Here is a 16,278-nt window from a genome sequence, read left to right on the forward strand (position 1 = left end):
GGTGCATAACTTTTGAACAGTAAAAGTGATACCACCAAAATTCAAACTTGATCTGTGTTTGGTGGAAATAAGCATTGTATATAAGTATCATAGCATTAAGCTGAGGCAAACTAAAGTAAGAGAACGGAAACCAAAAATTCAGTCATTTTTTCATTTGTAAAAGGGCATAACTCTAGAACGGTAAAAGTGACACCCCTTAAATTAAACCTTGATCTATTTATTGTGGTAATAAGCATTGTGTTTATGTTTCAAAACATTTGGACGAGGCAAACTAAAGTTAGAGAATGGAAACCAAGTCTGGGACGTACTTACGTACTGACAGACAAGGGTAAATTTTGTAGCGGAGGGGGCATAAAAAATTTTTGCAAAGATACCAAAAGCCTGATCCATTTAAACAGACATGAAACCAAGGGAAGGCACTTAGAAATCTCAATTATTGATGAATGTTAAAAACTATTTTGTAAAGTTAAAAAGTAAGAGAATTTTTCAGATTGCCTCCATAGATATTCACCCTAGTTTCAAAGTGATTTTCACCTGTACCATGTATGTTTTAATGAATCACCCAAAGCTAATGGTCAATTTTGAAACACACAATGAGAACCTACTCTTCTTCAACATAATCCTCTCCCAGAAGCTGTTTATCACCGTCATCACCAAAGTTTACTTCTACATTTAACACTTGTTTACCCTTGTCCTTCTTCTTCTTTGCTTTTTTCTTTGTTGCCTAAAATATTCAATAACAAGATTTTAATAAATGATTACTATATCACTCTCCAGTTTAAAAGTAGGATAATAATAGTTTTGTTTGATAGTTTTATAGCTTTATTTTTTTATTTATGTCTTTCTTAACATTCCTGAAATTTTTCTTAACAAGAAGCAAAGGTGTTGTCATGTCTTCTAAAGATAAAATTTGGTTGTACAGGGGAACTTTTTCAATTTTAAGATCTTTCCATATGAAACATATTTTGAAAAACCTTTTGTCTATCATTTATGATGTCCAAATACGATTTGAAATTCGAGTAAATCATGTATGTATTTTGATTTTTTTTGTAACATAATATGGGATACCCAATGGATGACTAGTTGTACAACTGAGTCTTAAAATAAAGAATAGTAGTTGCTGATAATCTATTTTATTGGAAACTGTAATAAATAAACAAACTAATAACAGATTGTGAAATTGTTAGAGCTTAATTGTAAATACTCTTTATCAATTCATATGAACTAAGTTCAAAAGAAAATCTATTTGCTTTGTAAAATATACAAATCTGAAAATTATTTTCTGCACAAATGTAAACATAGCATTTAAGTTAATATCTATCAACAGCATAAAGTTTCAATAAATGTACAATGTACAAGTTTTCCTGGCCTCTCATGTTTTCCTCTAAAAAATTGGCAGTATATTTGTCATTTTTTACAATTCTGTTTATCTACCAACTTAAAACGATCTTTTTAGCAAATGAATGTTAAATCTGATATCACTGTTATATTTTTTTCCCATCTACCTTTGGTTTGCTCCCTTTATATTCCTGAGTTTGCTGTTTTACAACTGTAACATCAGCCTCAGGTTTCAGTTTTTCTGAAACATTCTCATTATCTGCATCAATACTGACTGGATCTGTAATGTAATGTAAATATTGGTTATCTAAATACAGAAAAAGCAGGGAGATACTAAGAGGACTGTTACGCTTGATGCAAAACAAGACTGACATTGATTTCAAAAGTTCCAAATCTCACAGAAAAAAACCCAACAATTACTGGAAGAAAAACAGCTAAACAAGCATTAAACAAAAAAAGAATATCCATCTACCATTGATTTTCCAAAATTTTGTTGAAGAATTGAAATATGGGTTACATGTAGTTTATAAAAAAAAATACCTCTAGAGAATATTCAGCTTTCCATGTCATTAGCATAAAATACATAAATTCCTCTAATTTCATATGAATAATTTGAGTATATAAATACCTTCAATACTTGTTATACTGCATTGTTCATTAACCGTTGGCAGTGCACTAACACTTTCTATATCATCCATCAAATCATTGGCTTCTTCTTCCTTCGATTCTCTCTTTCTCTGCTTGCGTAATTCTTTCTTTTCCTTCCTCTTCTCTATCTTATCTTGACTGAAGAGTTTATAACATCATTTAGATTAGAAAGATACAACAAATTTAACTATAAATTTTATTGTTTGTTAGTTGATGTTTAAAGCCATTTTCAGCTTCCTTGGCTATATCATGACCAGTAGTTTTTATTAGCCTCTTAGATTGTATACAAATTCCTTATTTCACTTTTTCACAATTGCTCTATTCAAAATAATTTTTCACAAATTTGTTATTTGTCAAGTCACTAAATTCGTTGATTTCCTAGATGACACATATTAACCAACAAATAATAGTTAATCCACACTAAAGACAAAAATATGGGACAAAAATTTCCCTTGTACATGGAGTGATGTATAATACCTGCAAATAGGAGTTGACTAAATTGCAGATGTAAAAATTTATTACATGTTATACCTGAACATAATCAAATTCCAGACAAAAATTAAAATTATTACCTTCACTCGACAAAATTTTCAATGTACAGTGAGTGCTGTAAAATTTTTGAAAGAGTCGGGCCATAACTAGATTAGCTTTTTGCCTTTGGCAATGCAGGTAATTTTTTTTTAGTTAACTTCCTATGTTCAAGCTTTATATTATAAATATATCTCGAGTCTATTTGATACTGGTAGTCAACCTCTAAAATAAGCTTACCTTGATGGTGGCAATTTAAGTGCAGGCTTCTTTGGCTTTGAAGCAACATGCTCAGTCTTATCAGCTGTTATCTAGGAAAAGACAAAATTTCTTGTCAGTTCATACTTGACCTATTATCACCACATTATGTTTACTCTATCTTATACCTGTCTACTTACCCGTGTTTTGCAGGTCTCACTTGGAAATTTGCACTCTCACCTGTGGGATCATCTAATAACCTAGAATTTGGTGGATGACCATTGTTCACTGATATTTCTGACCATTATTGTATCAGGGATTACACAACAACATATAATATTTAGGTAAATCCAATCAATACGAGTTAGTGTATATTATGTGCAAATTGATTCACAAAATTATAAGGAATGATTCTTCCCCATTTTCAAATATTCACTAAAAGTTTTGAATCAATCTCTCGCTTTTGTAACACATGTGGATATACAGACAAATGGAATTATCGATGGAAGCCCTGACCAGAAGATATATGCATTATAGAAGTAACATTTTAGTATTTAGGAGAATTCTTAATTACAGTACAATTTGTTGATTATTTATTATACCGTCATTTTTAGAGTTCAAGCACTTTTCCTGAACTTCATTTTACTATAAGTTCATCGACAATATTTTGATAGTCCATGGAATGAAATGAAAAAGAGAGAGAGATGAGATTTCAATAAACTATTTTAATTAATGCATCTGTCCCAAGTCAGGATAATCTTCAGGAAGTGAATGTATTTGTGTTTGAAAATATATGGTGTTGATGTCTGACAGTTGTTCCTATGATTCGGTTTAATATATTCAACATTATTAAACTTTGGATGATATTGTAGAAGACTATATGTGACCCGCCATGATATTTGCAGGCTTATGGAGGTAGAACGTCATTGTTATAAAATTTATAAACATGATAAATATCGAGATTCAATGAAATACATGTTTGTGAAGAAGAGATAAACACTTTCTTTGGCTTCTTTTTTGCGGACGCCGATATATACATCATATATAAGTTTTGAAGAAGTTTTACTTTATCGTTTGAAGTGAAAAATATTTGAATCTACATTTAAATTGATACAAAAAAAATCAAATGTCTCCTCTATAGATTTCCTTTCCTTTCGTAAATGAAGTCTGAAATATATCCATAACAAATGCACCGTCTCAAATGCATATAAGAGAACATCTACTTATAAACAGTGACGCGTCGCATACTATGTATAGAGAAATGAATGATAAATCTAAATTATAAAAAGGAATTCTTAAAGCTTACTTTGACAAATTTTTAACTAACTTCATTTCAACAAGTTTAAATTACATGTTCTAAAATAGAGCTACAAATAAAATGCTCTGCTCTATAGACTTTCTTTCTCAAATGGAGTCTGAAATATATCCATAATAAATGCACCGTATCAAATGAATATATGATAACACCTACTTATAAACTGGTACGCGTCGCATACTTTGTTTAGAGACATGCATGATAAATCTAAATTAAAAGACGAATTTAAAAAAAGGAATTCTTAAAGCTTACTTTGACAAATTTTAAACTATCTTCATTTCAACAAGTTTAAATTACATGTTCTAAAATAGAGCTTAGAATTGCTTGTATTGTAGTAAATTGAAGTCTTTGAAATTTTATTCAAATACGCTATTGAACATTACTAAGAGCCGATAAATTCAATAATTTTGTATTTAATAAACTAGTGCCTTCAATAAATAAAAGTCGTCATAGAACAGTCTCATTTTCATACCGGTATTCGAAATGACCCGTTTCATTGCTATTACAACAAATATGTCATGATAACATGACAGAGAATTTTGTTTGTAAATATTCTAGATAAATATACAAAAAGCAAATTTTAGACAATGTACCCTCCTAAGCCCGGAAGCGGCTAGTCACATATAGTTAACGGCATTTTTCTCACAATGACGTTGTACCTCCATAAGCCTGGATATGTCGTGGCTGGTCACATATATGTTACCCTATACATGGCCATTTTGGTTATTTTTGTCATTAGGGTTGCTTTCTAATGATTTAAACTTCACATCTCCTTTTATTTATAAACTGTAATTTCAGAAACTATTCCACAGCTTTTATCAAATATGACTTGGTGAGTATCGCAATAATAACAAATCGCATTTTCATACCAGATACATATGCAGATTTTTCCTGAAATAGCAATAATCAATCTCTCATTTTTGTCTTTTCTTCAAAAATCCCAATAATAAATGCAAACAATATTATCTGAATTGATTATAAGTTTAATAAATAAAGGAATAAACAATGAGTAATCTTCACTCATTAAACCTGTGTAAATCAAACAACTTTCTAGATATTGAAATACAATATTTAGTCCCTTAGGGATTCATGATAAACAGGAATCAATGTATATATCAAAATATGATTACCTCTTTTTGTAAACTGTCTTGTTTGATTATTATAACTTTGACAATGCAGGACATACAATCTGGTGTTGGACAGGGTTTCTCTAAAATATCCTGAATAAAAGAATAAAATATAAGTATATGTAACCCTGTCTTACAAAAGAACTATCAGGCAGCTTTCTATTATATTTTTCTTTATGTCTTACATAACTGATTCTTCCTAAAACATGATTTTGGCTATATCATTCATGTTTAAAAATACAGATTAGATATTGATAATCAGCAAAAATCTTCATGATATAGGTATCAGTTTCAGTTATTGTTTCATTTAAACTTTGCAACAACACAAAAATCATGTCTGATATTTCATCTTTGTATAAACAGTACTCTAAAATAAAATCTGCTTTTACCGGTTAAATGTTTGCAAGTGAAATAGCATTTACTGAAATTATGAATTACTCAAAGCTTGAGTGTTTTATCCTGAAACCTGAGAATTCATCAGTTACATCAAGGGAAGTCTTTATAATAATTCACTAAAGTTTGAAGCAGAATTTTGAATGCATTTATCCAACATTCTGGACACGTTTCACAATCTTTATATCAACTGTTTACCATTTATTTTATAGACAAATTGAACAAAACTTTTGCCGAGTCCCTATCAAAAACAATTTCTATTGACATACTTACTTTATCACCAGTCTTTTCCCCATATCTAGACTTAAAATCCTTCCAACAATGGTTGTGGAACTCAACTATACAGCTTGTTAAACATACAATTCTCACAAAACCCTAAATTAAATAATACATTATAATATACATCAAGAAGCTTATCTATGATTGTCTGTATTATTTTCCTTTGTGTTTTTTTTTATCCTTTATGAAATTAGGTGCAGATCTTTAGTATGTTGACATTTGGCAAAGAAACGTGTGCTTTTCAGTTTTATGTTGATATTCATATATCTTTTGATCTTTTGTGTAGAGAGGTTGCTGTTTTATAGATTGAAATGTTTAAATCTTTTTTGATAGTTGGGGCGAATGCAAGGTATTTGACACTGTTTCTAGCCTTGAACATCTAAGCTTGCCACAAGGTATTGGTGTTTTTCCATCTATAAAAGTTAAATAGAAATACATTTGTGATATATGTTGATTATTTATTGAACTTGTTGTTGGGTAGCTATCTCATTGACATTTAACCTTATATAAAAAAGATGTGGTATCGATGACTCTACTTGAACCTAATAACATCCCATCTGTTGTGGACGAAGTACATAAGTTGTGTTGTTCAATTAGATGTCTATAAGGTATATAATTGTAATATGAACTAGCCATCCAGTTAATAAGGGACACATTTACGTTCACCGAGATTCAATTTTTACAAAATAAAGGAAAATCCTATTAACTGTGAGCAAATTACATAGATAGTCAACGAGGGTTTACAGGCTAAAATATCAAAAATTGAACCACTGTTGTGGCTAACAGTACCTTTCAAGCTATTCTGAAGTGACAAGAATCTTTGATGTAAACGGACAACATACCTTAAAATCTGGATCTGAGAAGAAAATAATAGCTCTTGAGTCTTCCTTGTCAGTGTGTATTTTACATACAGCATCAGGGACAGGTGGATATTTTGTCAAGGTCAATAACTGTTTCACTTGTTTCTGAAATTATAACATATCGGGGTTTTTTTTAATTTCACTTCTGTTACAATTTTCTGGATTGGTAGTTTTACTTTGTTTTTACTTGATCATTATAAAACAACCCTCAAAATCAACTTAAGTATAATTTTTTTTCAGTTATTTAGTTTCAATAAAATAAAATTTGTTTTCTGTATAATTTTTCTCAAAATTTGTCTAGATTTTTTTTTCCTTATTTATTTCCTTGCCGTTAGGGAGTCAAAGAAACTTTCTTTGATTCATACTATATTCTTTAATTAAGAACAAAACATTTTAAATGTTTAATTATTCATTTCGATTGATTGAATGTTGTTTGTACAATGTTAAGCATAAAATACTGAAGAAAAAATATTTTTTTGTTCTTTACAATCAATAATCTTTTACTTTTTAGACATGATTTTGAGTAACATTAAAAAACTCAACCACTTTTTCTTGCAGATGCTATGATGTAAGATACCAAAGTAGCTTATTACTAGAAATGTTTCTTACCTGTAATTCATCAGATATACTTTCTTCCATTTTGGTATCAGTCCCTGGCCAGGTGAGAACATTTAACTTGAGTGTACCAGCCATACGTAAACACCTATTTAGGGGATCAATGGCTTCTTCAAATCTGATAAAAAAATACTTTTGACAATAAATGAAGGAATAATTTGGACAAACCTAAAACTATTATTATAATTATTTCTTTTAAATCATTCATAAAAGATGACTATTCTGTTGAGACTGTGACTGTATTTCTGCAGCGACAGCCATCTAGGATTTCAGTTTACACCACTGTGGATTCATTATTATTCGTTGGATACCAATTTTCGTAGATTTTGCAAAAACAGGTGAACCATGAAATTAAATGTACAACAAATAACAAATTTTCTAAATGCTTGTCTGCAGACTAACACAAAACCACGAAACCAAATATCCACAAACATGCAACTTTTCCTCAATCCACGAAAGATTGTTACCCATGAAACTAAATGAATCCACAATACCTTATGATCTAACAAACAATGTTAAGTTACAAACAGGATTTTGCAAATAAACTACAGGGAAATAATCAAAAGTCTTCTACATGGACCAATCATCATGAAAGCTTGTCTAACCCAAAGTATTGTAAAGGAAGTCGTATATCTTTATGTGTCTCTGATGGAACAATTACTTTTACCTGTTTAAAGTTATATAAGCTTTGCCTAACCCAAAGTATGGCAAAGGTAGTCTTATATCTTTATGTGTCTCTGTAATATTCTTTAACCTTTCAATGCCATCCAAAATGTGCTAAAAAATAAAAGTTTTTATTTAGGCTTCATGAAGTTGCTTACATAAATCTATTGCTTCAATTTCTTCAGATAAAGTCATTAACTAATAATGGCCTTTAACACCCATGAACACACAAAATTTGACAAAATGCTAGACCTTTTTAGATTTAATCTCATTGTCCTCTTTTTCAAAGATAAAATGTGTTCCCCAAAATTAAATGTAGATTTCAGTAACTGCGAGTACTCTCAAATCGTATTTTCTTGTTAATTCGACCTGTTGATACTGTTTATAATGCTTTTTTGTCATTTTTTATTTATACGGATCTTGTCTGTACACCAGCTTTGATTATTTGTAATATCTTCACTTATTCTTACAACATTTGTATAAACTTCAAGATTATAAAAAACCGGTTTTTTCTAAAGTGAACATTGATTGGTTAAATATTTCTCAGTCATGTCCTGTTTTTGAATTTGTTAGCTTTTTGGTCATGAATGTTTGTCTCTAATATTTAATTAACTGTGCATTTGTATTCAGATATCGCAGATCAAATTTATTCGTTCATTGTTTAATCATACGTTTTTTGATTGAGTTAAGTCTGCCAATTGATATTTTATCGTATGTTTTTCTTTGTTGTGATGTTATGCTATTGTTTCAGAAAAAGGGAGAAGGTTTGGATCCATTAAAACGTTTAATCCCGCTGCAAATGTTTGCACCTGTCCTAAGTCAGGAATCTGATGTACAGTAGTTGTCGTTTGTTTATGTAATATATACGTGTTTCTCGTTTCTCGTTTTGTTTATATAGATTAGACCGTTGGTTTTCCCGTTTGAATGGTTTTACACTAGTAATTTTGGGGCCCTTTATAGCTTGTTGTTCGGTGTGAGCTAAGGCTCCGTGTTGAAGGCCGTACTTTAACCTATAATGGTTTACTTTTTAAATTGTTATTTGTATGGAGAGTTGTCTCATTGGCACTCACACCACATCTTCCTATTTCTATCTAGAGGTTACAAACAAGTAACTATATATAAGATACTCACATAAATATATCACTTCATTTTGTAAAAAAAGTCAATCATTTACCGTTACATACCCAAACATATAAATACAGCCTGATGGAAGACCTTTGTAATTTCATCGTGTTTTCAATTTAAAGAATTTACGACTTTTAAAATTTTAATATAGTTTTTTGTAGATATCCTGTACCATTGTATCATTTTCCCAATGGCGAAAGTGGATTCACATAGTGGGAGATGCATGCAGAACATATATGTGGAGAGAAATAATTATATACAAACTAACTAGTTCCAGATTGATTGATTGTTGTTTGCTTTACGCCGCATTAGCACAAAAAGGCTATATTCAGCGAAACTAGTTTCAGAAGATTGAGCAATACCACATTCAATACTTACCTTATGAATTCCAGTGGATATATCAGCTAAACCATATGCATATTCTAAAACAGCCACGTCTTGCTGGTCTAAACCAAAATCCTGAAAAAATGAGTAAATTTGATTGCATTGTAATACGAAACATCCTAGTTTATCAATTCTAACACTATTTTATTTCTCTATATCCTTTTTTTTAAACTGCTCCAGGGATTCTGGATTCTGAATAAAATTGTATAGGTAGGAATTGTTTTGAGATATGAAATATAGGGAAGATCTAGGACCTAGAGTTGTAATAATTGTTGCAGATTGTTGAATCAGAATTATTGTGAAGTAAGGTTCACTGGGGTAAAGTTGATGACCGTTACTGCATTCACGGTCATCCCAAGATGTCGGATGAAAAATTAGGTCAGTTTCTGTATTGTCTGTTAAAGTGTTTCTATATCATTTTCTTTACAAATCATAAATTGAAACGACGTAAATTTATAAAAGAATCACTCGGAAATCACAAATTACTACCGAGAAATGTGCATGAAATGGGAAATTCGATTTGAAAAAATCGTTAAGATGACCGTAAATCATAATCAAAATATTTTCAAGATGACCGTAACATATAACAAGGATGATCGTGATTGGTAAAAAGATGACCGTAACTTGTAAAGGATGACCGTAATTTGTAACGGCTGACTGTAATTTATAAAGGACGGCCGTCAATTCTAAGAAATATCCGTACTTGTATTCAAAGCTTTTTGTTGAGTTTGTCGCTCTCAAAAGGGGCTCGGTTAGCGGATATAAATATGTTTCATAAATTTCTTTTTAAACTATTGGCCGTATTTTGGGTTCGTGACCATGATAGTAAATTGCACATTTCTCGTAAACAATGAAATATTTATTGATAACGACGTTAAAATTTAAATACAAATTGACAGCAATACGACGAAAATTTGAAGAAACATGAATGTGTCCTTAGTACACGGATGCCTCATCTACACTATCATTTTCTATGTTTAGTGGACCGTGAAAATGGGATAAAGTTATAATTTGGCATTAGAATTAAAAAGATCATACCATAGGGAAAATGTGTACTAAGTTTCAAGTTGATTTAACCTGAAGCTGGACAAACGGACAAACGAACAGACGAACGGACGAACGCACGCACAGACCGGAAATTCATAATGTTCATAAATGGACCATAAAAAACACTAATAATCCATATGAATATTCGGTAATCAAGCCCATGTGTATAGTTCCAGAGAAAGCAGATTACAATCTTAATTTGTCTTGATATATGCAGGCGGAAACCCAGTTGAAATAGAACAAAAGAATTGTAGCTCTTTGTTAGAGAAGGCGATAAATGTTTACTGTAATAAAATTGAGAATGGAAATGGGGAATGTGCCAAAGAGACAACAACCCGACCATAGAAATGTAATGTTTACTATAGTAACAAAATTTTTAAAACTTATTAAAAACAAATAAAACGACAATTTTCTTCTCAATTACGAAGTGTTTAATTTTAAAAACACCATTTGCATAAGTTTTCAATTTATCTATTACATAGTAATGCAGAATAATACGATATCAAGTCGACGACATGGGTACTATAAGTTGGATGTAGAAAAGGCATAACCTCCGATTTTTTTTACCACAGACGGAGAACATATCAATCTATTAGTTCAGAAATTTTCGTGTCTGCCCTTCCATTATGTGACTCAAGAAAAAATTCCTCAAAATAGGCAACGATTGTATCGAAAAGAGAAAATCGAGTGCGCCTTTTTATGTAAGGGCGTGTTTGAGGTGTATATTTTGTCTTTAAAACGTACAGAGCAAGAGTATTTGATATATAGCATCTCGCGTCAGATTCTATAATTTTTATATATCAAAGCTAGTTTAAGCTACAGGTTGACTTCATAACGTAAAAAAAAATGAAAGTACGAAAAGATGAAATATATGGGTCAAGTGAAATACCTATCTAATGAATCAGAAAAAACAGAGTAGGTGTGTTCGAATAGCTAATTTTTTTTCTAAAAGTACTTGACGACAGTCTTTTAATTTGGATGATGAAAATGCAAATCTTCGAAAAAAAATAATTTTATTTGTGTGTGATAACTAGGGTTTATAATCTTCAACCACTGAACATTTTTAGTCTGCCCTTCCACGAAATATTTAATCAAGTTTTTTTTTAAATGTTTAAGAATTTTCGAAAATTCCACCTGCCATCCGATTAGACAATAGTTTTAAGTTGAATCAATGCCCCCCTTGTGATACGCTATTCGTACAAGACTATTTTAAGAATTTACTATGCTGGAGCTCACCATCACTAGTTTAGTCGTATGATATTTTCAAAATATTTTCTGTTATTTTATTTGCACGACAAAATGAAAGACGATATTATATCAATGGGTGCACATGCATTGGCATTTCTAAAAATGTGTATTTATTATATGTCATGATTAAAAGGAATCCCAGAAATAAAAAAAAAATCTTTTGTCGTGTAGTTGGAGGCTGGGCACCGCATTTTTTTCCATTATACTTGTAAGGTGTCATTTTATCGCGCGTTTGTTGCATGGTTTCTGCACTTGTTCATGTGCATGTCTTGTTGCAAATTCATTTTCAAAATTCAACCCTCTACTGTAAAGAAGGATACATATAGTGAACTATGCATTTGAAGCACGCCTTAGTTTCTTCTACTTATAGTATAAATTATACTCTCATATTAATACGTTTATACCAACACGATTAACTTCATTGGATACAAAAAGGAAGTTATATAAATACTGATATATCTTAGAAATGACGGTCATCCTTTAAAATTTACGGTCATCATTTACGAATTACGGTCATCTTAAAACCAATTACGGTCACCCTTGTTATGAATCGCTGATTCTGTTAAGGTCATCTCGATTGTGATTTACGGTCATCTGAGCAATTTTTTTCAAATCGAAATTCCTGTTTCAGGCACATTTCTCGGTAGTAATTAGTGATTTCCGTGTGAATCTTTTATAAATTTACATCGTTGAAATGTATAATTGGTAAAGAAAAAGATATAGAAACACTTTAACAGACAATACAGATACTGACCTGATTTTTCATCCGACATCTTGGGATGACCGTGAATGCAGTTACGGTCATCAGCTTTACCCCAGTGAAGGTTTATATGTAACTAGAAGTAACATTTTGTAAACTGGAAGTACCTAGTTATCTCCCTTAATTTAAGCAAAAAGTATATCAAAAACATATATTTAGAATCAGCTTAATCAAAGATTTTTATCAACACTAGAATAAAAATTTGTATTTTTTCTTGTCTAAATATGTCTATTTTGGGTGGAAAGACCATCAATTGTTCTCTGGTTTTCAATTGATTATAGTTCAGTTTTGATCCATTTTCAGATTGGCCACTACTACTAAGAATTCAGGAGGGAGAATAGAGTTGAGCATTCTTACTGTCATAAAAAGAGGGAAAACATAGGAAAGTAGTGTGATGTGAAAATTCCTACCCTAAAAAATAAACGATCACAGATTCCTATTGATATCACTAGTTACAGGCAAACCAGGTCAGAATTCCTCTATAAGGTCTGCATATGATGTTTCACCTTTAGAAACTTTTACACTATTAATTTAAGATTTTTATTTTAAACATATACTGCTTTTAATACTAATAGAAGTAATTAACAAACCTCTGCTTTTTTATTACTAAGAAGATCTAAAGCTTTCTGGTAACTGGCCACAGCTTTTTTCCCTAGACCATTTAGATAAGCACTCGATCCTTCAGCCATATACCTCTCTATCTCCTTATTTTCATTCTTCTGCACAATAACTATTTTCTCTTTCTAAAAGTAGATATATAGACACTGTACTATCTTTATCTCACTTGTTTGGGTTTTTTTTGGTTTAAACTGCCACTATTTGCCAAATGAAATAGAACAAAGTCTTTTGTCTGTAAACATGCTATCTGAAACTTTTTAATAATCATGATTTTTTTTTATTTTGATCCTTTATAGAGTTGATTCTTGTAACAGAAGTAGATTACCAATATTCGAATTTCATAAATCCTTTCTTTTGAACATAAAAATCATGATTACCAAAACACAACATATCCCCTTCCAATGACGTAATTGGCATTCCATCTATTTAAGTAGATACTTAAGTCAAATCACCTTTAACCTGCAGGAGTTGACCTGCATCAATTAATGACCATTTTCCCACCATAAATTAAAAATACGACTTCTTATGGACAGTACCCTAAATTTTTTATATTTTTTTTCTACAATTGAAATGATTTAGAATTAAAAGTGATCACTACTTTAATGATCAAATCAAACATGAAGTTTCAACTAAAAAATTTGTGGACTATCTTACAAGATTGTCAATGCTACCATTTTTAGTAATGCTCATTTAAGGTGGTACCTAACACTACAGGGAGATAACTCTGTAAAATCAGCTAAACTTTTAATTACGTTGTGTTGTTAAGGGAATATTAAGCTTCTCAATGATCAAAATTGGTGTTTGTCAAACTGCTTTATAACCAGTGTAATTATTCTGATGAATTGGTTGGTTCAATTTTTTTTAGATTTTTAGATTTTTGTCAAAGGGTCAAAGTAAATATTTTGTCAAAATTTCATGAAAATTAAACGAGCCAAATAAATTTTAGTCAAGGTGTTGGGTAACACCTTAAGGCTATCACATGAATATTTATACAAAATGAATTATTCTCTTTTTTTCTCAATAAACTTTAAAAACTTATAAACAAATTTCAGTCATTTAAGTTTCCCTTTGTAGCTCAGTGTCAATAATAATAATAATAATAATAATAATAATAATAATAATAATAATAATAATAATAATAATAGTAATAAATTCTTTATTTAAAGAGGGCAAACACAGTTAGTTACAATTACTAATCTTCCCTGAGGCCCTCATATACATGTATACAATACAAGTAAAAAAAATAATTCAAAAATTAAATAATAATAATATGAGAAAAAGCAAACATACAACCTATAAACACAATTGTATAGACATAATAGCTCAATGTACGTGTACCATGATTAAAAGATATAATACAGTTACAGATTGCATGTAGTAAATAGATATAATATACAAATCATTAAAATCAATCATACATTCTAAGAGTAATAGTTGCAATCATTTCAGACTGAATATTGGGACTGTCTCAAGTATTGTTTTATAATTTGTTTAAAAGAATAAGTGTTTTGCACTTTACGCATTTTATATGGTAGTCCGTTCCATAAAACTGGTCCAGAATAAGCAACAGATTTTTTAAACAGTTCAGTTTTTGGCTTTGGAACTATCAAATTACCTTGAGTAACACCCCTTAAGGCATAAGGATTATTAACAGATATAAAGTGAAACTTTTGAAATAAGTACTGTGGTGCTTCTTTCCGCATACATTTAAATAGCAATAAATATTTGTGGTATTTGATTCTGTTTTCTACTGTCATCTATCCAAGTTCTTTAAATAAGGGGGCTGATGGGGATAATGGGTCTGAATCAAGAATTAATCTTGCTGCTCTTTTTTGAAGTTTTAATATTCTTACTATCCCTTCATTTTTACATTCTCCCCAAACAATACAGCAGTAATCGATGAGAGGCAGAATATACCCATTATAATGCTTTCCTGGCATTAATATCTAAAATTTCTTTAATTTAGAAAGAAGGTATACTTTTGATGAAATGCTAGGGCAAATTTGATCAATTTGATTTTTCCAGCTAAGTGTGCTGTCAATTTTAACAACTAATAATTTCTCACATGATGAATTTTGTAGTGTTTCTGAATTTATTACTAAATTTGGTTAAAGATTGGGTTGATAACTCTGACTTGTTCCAGTAACCAAAAAATTAAGTTTTTTTGGTATTGATGAACATATTATTCATTTTGCACCATTCTTCAACTTTGCATAAATCTTCTTGAACATCATCATGTAAATCTTCTATACTTTTCCCGGATTTATGAAGAGTAGTATCATCAGCATACAAGTCTGTTTTACAATTTTTAATGCAAAGGGGAAGGTCATTTATAAATAAGACAAATAATAGAGGACCTAGTATAGATCCTTGGAGGACACCAAATTTCACATCTTTTTTATCAGAATTAACATTGCAACTGTTTACTTGCTGTGTTCTATTACTTAGGTATGACCTGAAAAAACCTACTGCAGACTCACTGCTAAGTTTAGATTACCATCATTCATTTCTTGCAGCCATTTGTCAATGATAATAAGTGCAGTTTGACAAGAATGATTTGGCCTAAAACCTGATTGTGTAGGATGTAAAAGTTTAAATTTAGACAAGTACTTATACATGTTATTTGAGACATGCCTTTCTAATACTTTTGATAAAGATGGAAGTTCAAAAATTGGTCTATAATTTGTTGCTAAAACCTTATCACCATCTTTGTAAACTGGTGTTACCTTAGCATTTTTCAGTAATGAAGGATAGATACCAGTATCTATCATTCTGTTGAATATATATGTGAGAGGAGAGGCAATACATGGGGCACTTATTTTAAGGATTTGGGTTCCAATATTATCAGTTCCCTATGATTTATTTACATCAAGTTTAATTAACTCATCAAATAGCTCATTAATCTTTATTGGTGGTATGGTAAATTTCTCATGTTTTTGATGTTTTAATTGATTTTTAATGAATGTTCTAAGATTATTGAAATCTGCCTTGTCAACAGATGAAATGTCCCTTTGCTCTCTTAGTTCTTCAGCACAGGAAGTAAAAAAGTTATTAAAAGTATCTGCTATATAAAAAAGATGTGATATGATTGCCAATGAGACAACTATCCACAAAAGACCATATGACACAGAC

At 30.5% G+C, this 16,278-nt stretch overlaps 1 protein-coding gene across 5 annotated transcripts in view; it reads right to left on the reverse strand.

Annotated features, from left to right (window-relative positions):
• LOC139523927 (E3 ubiquitin-protein ligase TTC3-like) overlaps positions 1 to 16,278 on the reverse strand; it is a 99,887-nt gene that overhangs the window by 24,161 nt on the left and 59,448 nt on the right. For all 5 annotated transcript variants that reach the window (XM_071318350.1, XM_071318346.1, XM_071318349.1 and 2 more), the window contains 11 exons: positions 13,119 to 13,271; positions 9,468 to 9,548; positions 7,969 to 8,078; positions 7,296 to 7,419; positions 6,669 to 6,791; positions 5,821 to 5,922; positions 5,158 to 5,247; positions 2,755 to 2,825; positions 1,967 to 2,124; positions 1,506 to 1,618; positions 606 to 724 (listed from right to left, as the gene is read on the reverse strand). In XM_071318350.1, coding sequence (XP_071174451.1) covers positions 606 to 724; positions 1,506 to 1,618; positions 1,967 to 2,124; positions 2,755 to 2,825; positions 5,158 to 5,247; positions 5,821 to 5,922; positions 6,669 to 6,791; positions 7,296 to 7,419; positions 7,969 to 8,078; positions 9,468 to 9,548; positions 13,119 to 13,271 — 1,244 coding nt within the window. The remainder of the gene's footprint in view (positions 1 to 605; positions 725 to 1,505; positions 1,619 to 1,966; positions 2,125 to 2,754; positions 2,826 to 5,157; positions 5,248 to 5,820; positions 5,923 to 6,668; positions 6,792 to 7,295; positions 7,420 to 7,968; positions 8,079 to 9,467; positions 9,549 to 13,118; positions 13,272 to 16,278) is intronic.

The sequence above is a fragment of the Mytilus edulis genome, chromosome 5 (assembly GCF_963676685.1).
Source record: "Mytilus edulis chromosome 5, xbMytEdul2.2, whole genome shotgun sequence".
Lineage (NCBI taxonomy): Eukaryota > Metazoa > Mollusca > Bivalvia > Mytilida > Mytilidae > Mytilus > Mytilus edulis.